This window comes from Salmo trutta, chromosome 2 (genome assembly GCF_901001165.1).
Source record: "Salmo trutta chromosome 2, fSalTru1.1, whole genome shotgun sequence".
NCBI classification, from domain to species: Eukaryota; Metazoa; Chordata; class Actinopteri; order Salmoniformes; family Salmonidae; genus Salmo; species Salmo trutta.
In genome coordinates, this window is record NC_042958.1 from 68,581,478 (window position 1) to 68,594,921 (window position 13,444).

Sequence of the window (13,444 nt, forward strand, 5' to 3'; positions counted from 1 at the left end):
GGCTACTCACAACTGCTGTCCAGGAGTTTCATCCCGTGGGCTAAATTGTCATGATCAGTGGTTTCAAGCCTTTTGGATGTCTTTTTTTGGTGCAGTCCGGACCAGCCTTGATTTCCACGGACGTTGTTTTTTGGTCCGCTGCGGACCAAATCTGAACCAATCATAGACGTCTATGTTTGGTTAAGATTTTGTCCCGTCTGGCCTAGCCTTGATTTGGCCCAAACATTGCCGTCTATTAATTACATCTTTTCAACTTTCATTCAGGACCTTAAACAAACCTGATTTCAACGACTGGGAAATACGTATTGTCAACATCTGGAAAATACCTATTTTCAACTTTCATTCAGAACCGAAAATGAACGTGAGTTCAACACTCGGAAAACCCCTGGGTGGACAGGTATGAATCCTTCATCACATTAATCACAACTAGTTTTAAGTACATATTTCACAGCTATAAGAAAATAAAAATAATTATTTGCATCTGAAATGAAAATGACACTTCTATTATATCAATGATTTTTTTTCTCTATGTGTAAATAGGGACTGCTGTGCTGCATTCTGAGTCCCGGACTCCCAGCCTCATAAGCATCTCCTGTGGGCTGCCTGGACAACCACAGAGGCTATAAGTGGCAGAGGTCACATCTGAGAACTTGGTTAACAACTGTGCCTCACGGAGAAAGTTCAACAAGGACATCAATGTAAAACTGGACTTGTTCCACTGCATGCAGTGGTTCACCAGAGAGTGTGTCTCGGAACACCATCCACTATATAGCTCCTTCTGCAAGTTCCTGTTCACAGCCTTCACTGTGGCAGGCCAGGCTGACCTGGATAATCTGAAGGTCTATGCCTTCTATGGGATTGTCCCTGCTAACCCCACCAAGCAGCACATCTGGGAGCACTGCAGGACAAAGGTTGCCACACCCAAGAGAGCTAGTGAAGAGAGTGGAATATGTTCAACAACACTTCCACCTAGCCAAGGGCCCCAACGATGTCCTGCTCTTCAAGACGTCAATGCTGAAGGTATGGAGAATCCAGCGTGCACACATTCTGAGAGGCTGCCTGAGTAACCCAGAGGTGGAGGAGGGGTCCTCTTCAGTTACGGTGGAACCCTGCAAATCAATCACGTTAAGGGTGAGAGGCGGAAATGTGCCCACATGGTTCCCTGTCAGGGGAGTCTCTCAGCAGGAGGGCTACAGGTAACCGCGTTTCCACCGAGGCTGGTGGACCCGAAGCAGCCTGAAGTGGTCCTACCTGCTGTGGTCCTACCTGCTGTTTTTTACCTGTTTCTGATGGTGGAGCTGAACATGGCCTCTGTGAAGGTGTGGCCCAAGTATCCAGCAGGGACACAGGGGAGAGGATGCCATTTGAGGAGTTTGTTGCTAGTACCTTCTTTCAACGGGAGCTGGAGGCCTCAAGCAGAGTGGGCAGTGAGGGAGGAGAAACCCTCTGTCCGTCTGTGCAGGTTCTGCCACCAGCCGCTGAAGCAGGGCCCCAATCGTCCTCGCATCCACACTGGCTTCCCTGGAGTGGTAGGAACCTGCCCTGTCAAAGTGTTTCCCCTGTACCAGGCACAGGGCATGATGAGAGAGAGAGAGAGATGACCTGGAGGGAGTTCCAACAGTTTGCCTTTTATGAGACTAAAAAGCAGAGATGATAAATTGGAGCTGATACTCTATTTCCATTGATGGAAGTGGTTTTTACTGTATGTATTATTGCATATATTATTGCTTATTTTGTGTAAATGCTGTACAAAGACCTCCATTTTATTCTAATTGATGTATAAATCCTAAATTATAAACCAATTGCTAGTGTGTAAAAGGTTGTTGTTGACATGGTTGCATTTGGCATTGTAATGCACATCCTCTTCTATATGGACAATGTCCAGAAAACAGTATTTTTTTTACTTTGAGGTTTACTTTAAACCAAAGGCATATTTATGACCTTATACAACTATTCAGCGTTGTTGCATGAAGAAATAGGTGTTGATTGGCTTTTATTGTCCTACTTCACAAAATATGGATGCATTGCTCTGAAGATGCCCTCAGTTGTCCCCCGAGCACTTGCACAGTACTGTATGTCACAGAAGCAAATGGCGGTTAAAATACTGAATTCAAATAGCAATACATTTAGTTGTTAAATTGTGCACCCATAAGATTACAGGCGGTTTTCAGTTACGTTCTGCCAATGTCACAACATCTGAAAAGTTGACAAGCTAGTTGTTTTGAGCATGGCATAAATCATGCTTCATTGACAGCATGGCCAATGTTGGATGCTTATAATTTTTAACTTGGAAAAGAGCCCCTTAATCCCAGATTTGGGACCACACAGCCACTGTCACTGATTCCTTCCAAACCACTCGAGGAATTTGAAACTTCCAACTTGTCGTCTAATGTTTATGTCCAATGGCCGATGAGCACCGATACATTTTATCTACAATTTCTCTTCATATTACAAGGATTAAAAATTATTTGCCAGGAGACTTGATTCATGATGATGACTGCTAGCTAAGATTGTGAAAGTATGATGTTGACATGATCAGTCCAATCAAAGCTACTGTACATATAACGTGATTTGACATCATTTTATCTGTGGTCAATGACCTTGAGCCTTCTTGGATGGTCACTTCTATGGCAGAATTTTCAATGTCTTCTCTTACACTTGGCAGTGACGTAAAGTCTCCATGAGTGACAGAACACTGAGCCAATCAAAGCGCAACATTCCATATTTTCTGCTGGCTTGCCCCACCACCACAGAAAGCACTGAGCTAAGCTGAAACACCTACATTTTGGAGCTGCCTTACTCAAGAAAACAAAAAAGAGACAATGTTTATATGCGGCTTTATTAATTCAATGATATATATTATTTTACATTGTTTGTAAACTGATGTGTGACATGTATTAATGCCAAAAAAACAGGCAAGCCCCCCCCAAAAATTATATATATTTTATTTTTGCTAACAATGTGGGGCTCAAAACAGGTGGGGCTCTGCTCTGAATGACGGGTCGCCACTGGATATGATGTTTTGGATATTCCTGAAATTAAATCCATATAAAGTTTGTTTGGGGGAAGGTTTGGTATGCATTTGAAATCTGTATCCAAAATGAATAGAGAAATTTGGGCAATGGCCGGCCCGGGGGCGAAATGAAGCCCGCGACCTGATTCAATACAGCCCGCAGAATCATGCACAGATCACATAAAGAATTTGTGATAGAAAGGTTTTGAAAAATGTATATGTTATTCAAATTAAAAGCCCAATGAATACTCACCTTTGTGTAATGATTTAACTCCCACCGCTTGTGGGAAAATTATTTTGAAGGCACGTATAAATAAGAACTGCACGAGGACAGACAGTGACTGACAGGCTGACACACATGTCACAGTTACACATTGTAGCTAGCTAGAAATTGAGCAAAAATTTGTTTTTCAAAGATTTAAAAGAAAACAAAAGTAGACAATGAATGTAGGGTGTTCCAGCAAGAGTGGACATCGAAATATTTCTTTATTGAGGTATCTGGGAAAGCTGTGCTTAGTGTGCAAAGAGAGCATCGCTGTCTTGAAAGACTACAACTCGTCCCGACACTTCCATACAAAGCATGCAGAGAAATATAGGAATATGTCTTCTGAGCAGAGGGTAAGTACATCGAAAGGTGTGGCTGTCTCAGTTGCAAAAGCAGCAAGGACTTTTCACAAAACTGCATTCAGAAAACGACGGAATTGCGAGAGCTAGCTATGTACTGTCCCACAAAATTGATAAATATATCAAGCCATTCGCTGAGGGTGAATTCATTACGTAATGTTTAATTGACTCAACACCAATACTTTGCCCTGACAAGAAAGAGCTGTTTGAAAATGTTTCCCTGTCAAGACGAACATCGCAGAGAATATGGAACAACAGTTGAAAGACAAGGTAAAGGACTTCACCTATTTCTCCTTGGCCCTGGATGAGAGCAGTGATGCAGGTGACACAGCGCAGTTGTTAATATTCTTACAAGGCATAACCCCAGACTTTGAAATTACAGAGGAGCTTGCTTCAGTGCAGTCAATGAGAAGCACAACCACAGGGAAAGATTTATTGGAGGAGGTTAATACGTGTGTGGCAAAGCTGGGACTGAGTTTTGAAAAGTTATCCAGTGTGACCACTGAAGGGTGCCCAAACTGGACAGGAAAAAACGTTGGCCTTTTGAAAAAGATACAAGATCAAGTAGCTGAGCTGAAACCAGATCAGAAAATGATTTTTCTGCATTGCATTATTCATCAGGAGGTGCTCTGTAAATGTGTTCTGAAAATGAGCCATGTTGTGGATACAGTCACTACAGTGATACACTTCATAAGAGCTAAATCTTTAAACCATAGGCAGTTTGTCTTACTGTTGGAAGAGACAGAGTCGGGTCATGCAGATCTCCCCTACCACGCAAACGTGAGATGTCTGAGTTTGGGGAAGGTGCTTAAAAGGGTGTGGGACCTGAAGTTGGAGATTGCTGAGTTTTTACAAATGAAAGGAAAATATGTGGATTTCCTTCAACTGCAAGATAAAGAATGGTTGGCCGATTTTGCCTTCACCGTGGACATCATGGCCCTCATGAATGAACTGAATTCCAAACTACAAGGGAAGGGCCTTTTTGCACATCAGACGTACAGCCTTGTCAAAGCCTTCAAGGGAAACTTACTCCCCCTGACCCGCCAAGTAGAAGAGAACAATCTCACCCACCTTCCGACACTACTAGTCTGTTCCTCATCAGATGACCAGTAGTTTTGAGGATTTCAAAGTGTTGTAAAATGACATGCTGTTGGTTTCCTCTCCTTTCACCTTCAATGTGGATTACAATCCCACTGACCTGCAACTTGAGCGTATCGATCTTCAGTCTGATGCAGTGACTGGAGAACTATTCAAAACAATGTCACTGACAAGGTTCTATGCATCTCTCGATGAATAAAACTTTCCAAAGATTAGGAGTCATGCTCAGAAGATGTTTGTACTGTTTGGGTCAACCTATGTACTAGAGGTCGACCGACTAATCGGAATGGCCGATTAATTAGGGCCGATTTCAAGTTTTCATAACAATCGGTAATCGGTATTTTTGTCCACCGATTTGCCGATTTTTTTATTTCTTTATTTCTTTTTTCTTGTTTTTTATAAATATTTTTTAACCAGGCAAGTCAGTTAAGAACACATTCTTATTTTCAATGACGGCCTTGGAACGGTGGGTTAACTGCCTTGTTCAGGGGCAGAAAGACAGAATTTACCTTGTCAGCTTGGGGATTCAATCTTGCAACCTTACGGTTAACTAGTCCAACGCTCTAACCACCTGCTTTACATTGCACTCCACGAGGAGCCTGCCTGTTACGTGAATGCAGTAAGAAGCCAAGGTAAGTTGCTAGCTAGCATTACATTTATCTTATAAAAACAATCAATCAATCATAATCACTAGTTAACTACACATGGTTGATGATATTACTAGTTTATCTAGCCTGTCCTGCGTTGCATATAATCGATGCGGTGCGCATTCGCGAAAATGGACTCTCGTTGCTCCAACTTGTACCTAACCATAAACATCAATGTCTTTCTTAAAATCAAAATCAATACACAAGTATATATTTTTAAACCTGCATATTTAGTTAATATTGCCTGCTAACATTCATTTCTTTTAACTAGGGAAAATGTGTCACCTCTGCAAAAGAGTCAGGGTATATGCAGCAGTTTGGGCTGCATGGCTCGTTGCGAACTGTGAATACTATTTCTTCCTAACAAAGACAGCCAACTTCGCCAAACGGGGGATGATTTAACAAAAGTGCATTTGCGAAGAAAGCACAATCGGTGCACGACTGTACCTAACCATAAACATCAATGCCTTTCTTAAAATCAATACACAGAAGTATATATTTTTAAACCTGCATATTTAGCTAAAAGAAATCCAGGTTAGTAGGCAATATTAACCAGGTGAAATTGTGTCACTTCTCTTTCGTTCATTGCACGCATAGTCAGGGTATATGCAACAGTTTGGGCCGCCTGGCTCGTTGCGAACTAATTTGCCAGAATTTTACGTAATTATGACATAACATTGAAGGTTGTGCAATGTAACAGGAATATTTAGACTTAAGGATGTCACCCGTTAGATAAAATACGGAACGGTTCCGTATTTTACTGAAAGAATAAACGTGATAGTTTCCGGATTCGACCATATTAATGACATAAGGCTTGTATTTCTGTGTGTTATTATGTTATAATTAAGTCTATGATTTGATAGAGCAGTCTGACTGAGCGGTGGTAGGCACCAGCAGGCTCGTAAGCATTCATTCAAAACAGCACTTTAGTTTTGCCAGCAGCTCTTCGCTGTGATTCAAGCATTGTGCTGTTTATGACTTCAAGCCTATCAACGCCCAAGATTAGGCTGGTGTAACCGATGTGAAATGGCTAGCTAGTTAGCGGGTGCGCACTAATAGCGTTTCAAACGTCACTCACTCTGAGACTTGGAGTAGTTGTTTCCCTTGCTCTACATGGGTAACGCTGCTTCGAGGGTGGCTGTTGACGACGTGTTCCTGGTTGGAGCCCAGGTAGGAGCGAGGAGAGGGTCGGAAGCTATACTATTACACTGGCAATACTAAAGTGCCTATAAGAACATTCAATAGTCAAAGGTATATGAAATACAAATCGTATATAGAGAGAAATAGTCCTATAATTCCTATAATAACTACAACCTAAAACTTCTTACCTGGGAATATTGAAGACTCATGTTAAAAGGAACCACCAGCTTTCATATGTTCTCATGTTCTGAGCAAGGAACTTAAACGTTATCTTTCTTACATGGCACATAATGCACTTTTACTTTCTTCTCCAACACTTTGTTTTTGCATTATTTAAACCAAATTGAACATGTTTCATTATTTATTTGACGCTAAATAGATTTTATTGATGTATTATATTAAGTTAAAATAAGTGTTCATTCAGTGTTGTTGTAATTGTCATTATTACAAATAAATAAATCGGCCGATTAATCGGCACCCGCTTTTTTTGGTCCTCCAATAATCGGTATTGGCGTTGAAAAATCATAATCGGTTGACCTCTACTATGTACGTGAACAGACATTTTCAGTGATGAAATATAACAAGTTAAGGCACAGATCATCTCTCATTGACTCGCTCCTCTCAGTAATCCTGAGCATAGCGACGTCAGAAACTATACCTGACTTCACTGCTCTAGTCAATGCCCAGAGATTTCACACCTCATACTGATTGAGTAGTTTAAATGTAATGTTGAGCTCTCTCTCCTTCTTGTGTTTTTGTGCATACCCGTTAACAAGAGATCTTTCCGTGGTGCTGGATGCACAGTGTACTTTTCCCTCCGTGTAGTTCATTGCATGTTTAATAATGAAAATACCTACCAAAAGGAGAACATGGATGTGTTTGATTTCTGTGCACGTTAAAAAAGTAAAATAAGTAGCATATCTGGATGTGATTTACAGTAGATATATCTGTCAACACAGTCATACACATGATGTATAATCCTGTAATATCATTCTGGCCAGCAATGGCAAAAATATATTCTAATGTGGCCCTCCATCGCAAATAATTGCCCAGGTCTGCTATAAACCATACTTACTTCCATTTGTACTGCATTACTGCCCTACATGTCTACCATATACATCAGCTTCAGAATACCAATATTGAATAAATAGTATGACGTGTGAAAAACTATTTCAAGCGATCAATATCCTACTGATAAAATATGCATCGCCAAAATGAGGGGGCACCTGGATTTGAACCGGGGACCTCTTGATCTGCAGTCAAATGCTCTACCACTGAGCTATACCCCCGTTAACGATTAATGTTAAGATTTAACAGGTTATGTAGTCTAACACCACCATTGCCTTTGCTGTTGTAGCACTATGGTGTTCTAATAGTAAGGTGTTTTATGAAGAAAGGCAGCTAAAACAAAAATATTTCTAAACACATCTACCAGCAAGGAAAATCTCAGATATGTTACAATGTAAATACGTGGCAATGTAAATCGCTGCCATGACACCAAAGGAGCATGTTCTCAATTTAACACTAGGTCGATCAAACCATTCTCGGCGTTTGTCTAATTCACCACAAAATAATAGGGGGTAACACATTTCTGGTTTCTATATTTGTGTATTTATGTATGTAGCCTATTATGTACTTTTTTAATGGGGGTGGGGGTTACATGTCATTTTTGTCATTTTCTTCTCGAATAATGGCATCATTGTTCTCTGACTGAGCTTGTTTTTTTTTTCTTTGATGGTTATTCGCCTAGCTACTAGTACATGTTGAAATTACTGCAACGCCCTAGAACTTGGCACACTCATCCAGGATTGCAACTTCAGTAGGTCTACCCCCCTAAACTACAAGTTGCGAATGACTTGAATACCATAACCATACTTGTGCCAATGTTGTTTATAACAGCAAATACAAGACACATCTGCTGTGCTCCTTATAAGGTTATTACGGAGCAAATGGTCTGCTTGAAGGTTGTACATCATTACAGCGGTACCGCCTTCCCTCTCCGCTCTCCGAAAATAAGCCTCTCCCTCTCGCCTCATGACCGAGTTTTCATTTAATCAATTTCGTGAACGCGCGCGCCTAGTAAGAATTGTGCGCTGTCAAAAACCTGACTATTGGAATTTAGAACATCTGCCGATTTACCCAATGATATTTTGGATAGGTTCCCTTCAATAGGTCTACACCAGAATATTAATTTCATTGCGTCCCGTTATTTCTGAAAGAGGCTTTCCCCTTTCGCCATGAATCCGTTATGTGGAAGATGCAGTAAAATGGTTTACCCCACGGAAAAAGTGAATTGTCTAGACAAGGTAAGGAGTGGACATGGTTCGAGCGCATTTTGGCCTACGCATATTCACAGAATAGGATAAACTATATTGAGAGAGTTAGCGATCTTCTTTGTGCAAGCGCATTTTGGGTGCATGGGTGGAAAAAAGCAATGATTGATAAATTATCTAGTTGCACTAAAAGTTCATAAGTTTTGCTGTGTCAATGATAGCCTACAGTCTGCCAATGTCTGTTTACATTATACTTAGTCTTTTGGAAAATGTACAATGGATAGCCTAGCATATAATAACATTGTCTGATGTGGGTAGTATTGCTTATTTATCCAGCTCTGGCTAAATGTATCCAGTCCATATATAATAATACAATTTACTCCATGTAACATTTTAATCCCCTGTTTGGGAGCTGATTCATGTTGTAATAGGCTGTAACATGCAATTACAACTGCAAGGTGTGCATGACAAGCTAGACATAAATTCTCCTCTTTACATGACCAGTGAATTGGAAGCTCAATAAATCTCTATGTCCCTCTACATCTACAACATGGTGTTAATAACCCTGGTACTGTGAACAGTAGGAACATAATTTTGTTGTGTGTGTGTGTGAAGCTCATTGCATTTGTCATGGCCCTGCCCAAGATCATATCATGTCTATTATCAAACACTTGAGGTTTGTGGCATGTGCTTATCTACCAGATAGGATTTTTGATTATTGTTATTCTCTCTCTCTCTCTGTGTGTGTGTGTGTGTGCGTGTGTGTGTGTGTGTGTGTGTGTGTGTGTGTGTGTGTGTGTGTGTGTGTGTGTGTGTGTGTGTCAAATCTGGAACGTTGAAAGCACAAAAATCCCTCCAAATATATTTTACACTTGCTTTACGGATTTCTTCTAAATCAAGTCTGAAAACTCAATTTCCCATGTCACCCCACTCCGAGACCACACAGGTCAGGAGGATATGGTGGTTTTGTGAGTCATGGAACAGTGGTGCAGCTGTGCTTTAATGTTAGCAGAATGGAATTTTCCCATGCTGTCATTGCAGATTACATTTCATTTGCCATTACACTTGGATTTGATTTTCCCATAGGACAAACATTCCAACATTCATAGATTTAGTCATAGTTGAGTCACTAGTCCTAAATCATGTAATATTCCCCCTCTCTCCCTGCTCCCTGTCTCCTTCCATCTCTCTACCCCATCCTTCCATCTTTCTCTCTCTTCATCCGTCCATCTCGCTCTCCCTCCATCCGTCCATCTCTCTCTCTCAACCCTCCATCTCTTTCTCTCCATCCCTTTCTCTCCATCCATTCTTCACAGTACTGGCATAAAGGATGTTTCAGCTGCGAGGTGTGCAAAATGACCCTTAACATGAAGAATTACCAAGGCTTCGACAAGAAACCCTACTGCAGTATGTGAGTATATCACACAGCGTACCATTGATATTATCGTCCATGTTTGTGTCTGTCTGGCAGGCACTGCAAGCACGTTGTCTGGTGTGCTGGGTGCTTTTCATTTGAATTTTCGTTCATGCAGGCAGGCAGACAGACAGATAGACAATGATCCCTCCAACTCCACTACAATGAGCTACGGGAATCACAAGACAGTAAGGCTATTGTCATGTCATTGAAAAGGTGATATAGAGAAGTGGGACTAGGCAGACAGACAGACGGGCGAAGGGAGGGAGGGACAGAGACAGAGACAACTCTGTCAGTCGTATGAGGATTGCTTCTTAGAGAGAGAGAGAGCGAGAGAGAGAGAGAGAGAGAGAGAGTCTTACATTTTCTCCCACACTCCCCTATGGTGACTAGATAAAATTAACCAAGAAAGGATTGTGCACAGGATGTATGACAGCGTGCAGTTGGCAAACTGACAAACACACACAGACATGCTGCGTGTCCATGTGTGCGCGCACACGTGTGTGTGTGTGTACTCACAGTAGTGTGTGTGTGTGTGTGGTGGGATTACCTGCTAATCCAGGATGTATTTTGCCTGTGTGCACACACCCTTCTCCAGATGGGTGCATTATAGGAGGGCCTTCTTAACATAGATTACCTTAGCTTCAACCACCCAAGTTTAGTTTGGTCAGTGCTCTGGAAAGGCCCAAAAATTCCACTGAAAATCAATTGACAGTGGCAAAAAAGCCCTAGAAGAAGGAAAAATGTACATTCTTACCCTGTGTATGTCTCTTCACATCCTGCTCTAATATCTCTTTGGCTCTTTGTTTCAGGCACTACCCGAAGAGCTCCTTCACCTCCGTGATTGACACCCCAGAGAACCTGCGACTCAAACAGCAGAGCATGTTGAACAGCCAGGTTAGAACACAGATACTACTGAACTCTATGGGCCAGTTTCCTAGACAAAGAGTAAACCTGGTCCTGGACTAAAAAGCACAAAGTTCTTTCAATGGAGATTGTCCATTGAAAAAGGCTTTTTTACTGTAGTCCAGGACACTATCTGTGTGCAACTTGCCTATCTGTGTGTATATACCCATATAATTAATTTATTTAACCTTTATTTAACTAGGCAAGTCAATTACGAACAAATTCTTATTTACAATGACGGCCTACCTCCTTGGCCAAACCCTCCCCTACCCAGACGACGCTGGGCCAATTGTGCGCCGCCCTACGGGACTCCCGATCACGGCCGGTTGTGACACAGCCTGGGAACGAACCAGGGTCTGTAGTGACACCTCTAGCACTGCAATACAGTGCCTTAGACCGCTGTGCCACTCTGGAGGTATAAGCGTTTATAAGAGTGCAAAGGCCCTCAAATCAACATCTAGGGCCTCTTTAACCAAATTGAAATTGAAACCAATGTATTTTAGACTAGGAATCAAAGACAACCCAGATTCACGTCCTGTGTGCAGAGATAGACTTCTAAATCCTGACATTAGACCTTACCTTGCAGGGCGCATAGACACTTGGTGTCGTACTGTAACCTCTCTCTAACCTTTTTCCTCCCGTCATTGCTACCCAGGTACCATAGTAATCTTTCTTTAATCCTGTGGCGTGACCTCTTCTATCATTCTTTTCCTCTCTCTATCTCCATCTCTTACTCCGTCACTCAGTAAGACAGATTGAACCCAACTCTCTACCCCGCTGTCATGACAATTGGATTCCTTCTACAACTGATGAATCCCTCTTTACCCTCCTTAGAAACTAACACACTCACACAGACACACACACACACTTCATTGACATTTGCATAGCCCAATTTGAACTCACATATTAGTAATGAGGCCATGGAAACACACACACACACACACACACACACACACACACACACACACACACACACACACACACACACACACACACACACACACACACAAACACATACTTTATCTATCCAGCAATTACCAACATGGGTACTGCAGACACCCTACTGCAAAAGGTTACAAACCTAGGGGTCGAGATCAAGTTTCCTGGGGGGTTTGCAGGGCCTTACTTAATTTGAGGGGTAAAAAAACGCGATCCTTATTAAATAAACCAATGTATAATGATGAATATCTCTGCAATGCTTTAGGCTAGAAACAACCAAACATAAACTGCATAAGAAAGACACGACCCTGTTGCACATAGGGATATCCTCGGTTCGACATTCAGAGCTACAACCTTCAAATGAGTCACAAATATTTGTTGCCATCAATTGAGCTATTCACTTTCTGAAAACTGCATAAAACCATAAAGCATTTGGCTACTTTGATAGTCCACAGTGTTCTGAATTGTAACAAGGGTCGTATGAAGGGGACCAAGGCACGGCGTGTAGAGTGCTCATACTTCTTTTTAATGAAAACACTTAACCAAAAAAACAACAAAACGACAGCCAACAGTTCCGTCAGGTACACTTGACAAAACAGAAAACAACTACCCACAAACACAATAGGAAAAAAAACTACTTAAATATGATCTCCAATTAGAGGCAACGAGGACCAGCTGACTCCAATTGGAGATCAACCCAAAAAACAACAACATAGAAATAGAAAAACTAGAACTAAACATAGAAATAGAAAACATAGAAAACCACCCAAAACACCCCCTGTCACATCCTGACCTACTCTACTATAGAAAATGACATCTTACAAGGGTCAGGACGTGACATGAATAAGAGGTTAAAATGGCTTATAATACAATATTACGACATATTTGGTAGGGAGATAACCTCAAATGAGCTAGACTTGATTTTTCCCATCATTATTATCATGAAATAGCATACCCAACAATAGATGTCATGCTAAACTACGTAAAATTACCGGATATTTGCTTTAAATTAGCAAACATTTCCTAGCGCTTCCAGGAATTGATCAAATGTAAAGTATGGTTGGGAATCCCTGTAAAAAGGTTAGGAACCCCTGTGGGGCCAATGTGATCATGGAGTCACATGCATTTAAAAATAAATACAAATATTTCATCTTTATTTAACTAGGCAAGTCAGTTAAGAACAAATTCTTATTTTACAATGACAGCCTACCCCGTCATTGTATATGCACACTCTCATGTGGCAATGAGCCAAAACTCACACACTGGCTTTCCTTCCCTATTCATACCTCTGATACAAAGCGACTAGATTAAGCAAAGTACTGTACTGAGTGTGCAGAACATTATGAACACCTGCTCTTTCAATGACATAGACTGACCAAGTGAATCGAGC

At 41.3% G+C, this 13,444-nt stretch overlaps 1 protein-coding gene and 1 non-coding gene across 2 annotated transcripts in view; one reads left to right on the forward strand and one right to left on the reverse strand.

Annotated features, from left to right (window-relative positions):
• Positions 1-7,739: 7,739 nt before the first annotated feature.
• On the reverse strand, positions 7,740-7,811 carry trnac-gca (transfer RNA cysteine (anticodon GCA)). Its single transcript has one exon. It is a non-coding gene; the product is annotated as a tRNA-Cys (tRNA).
• Positions 7,812-8,546: 735 nt separating this feature from the next.
• The window catches only part of LOC115161782 (LIM and SH3 domain protein 1), a 37,952-nt gene continuing 33,054 nt past the window's right edge, over positions 8,547-13,444 (forward strand). The window contains exons 1-3 of the mRNA XM_029712566.1: positions 8,547-8,828; positions 10,112-10,206; positions 11,022-11,106. Of these exons, the coding sequence (XP_029568426.1) occupies positions 8,760-8,828; positions 10,112-10,206; positions 11,022-11,106 (249 nt within the window). The 5' untranslated portion in view covers positions 8,547-8,759. The remainder of the gene's footprint in view (positions 8,829-10,111; positions 10,207-11,021; positions 11,107-13,444) is intronic.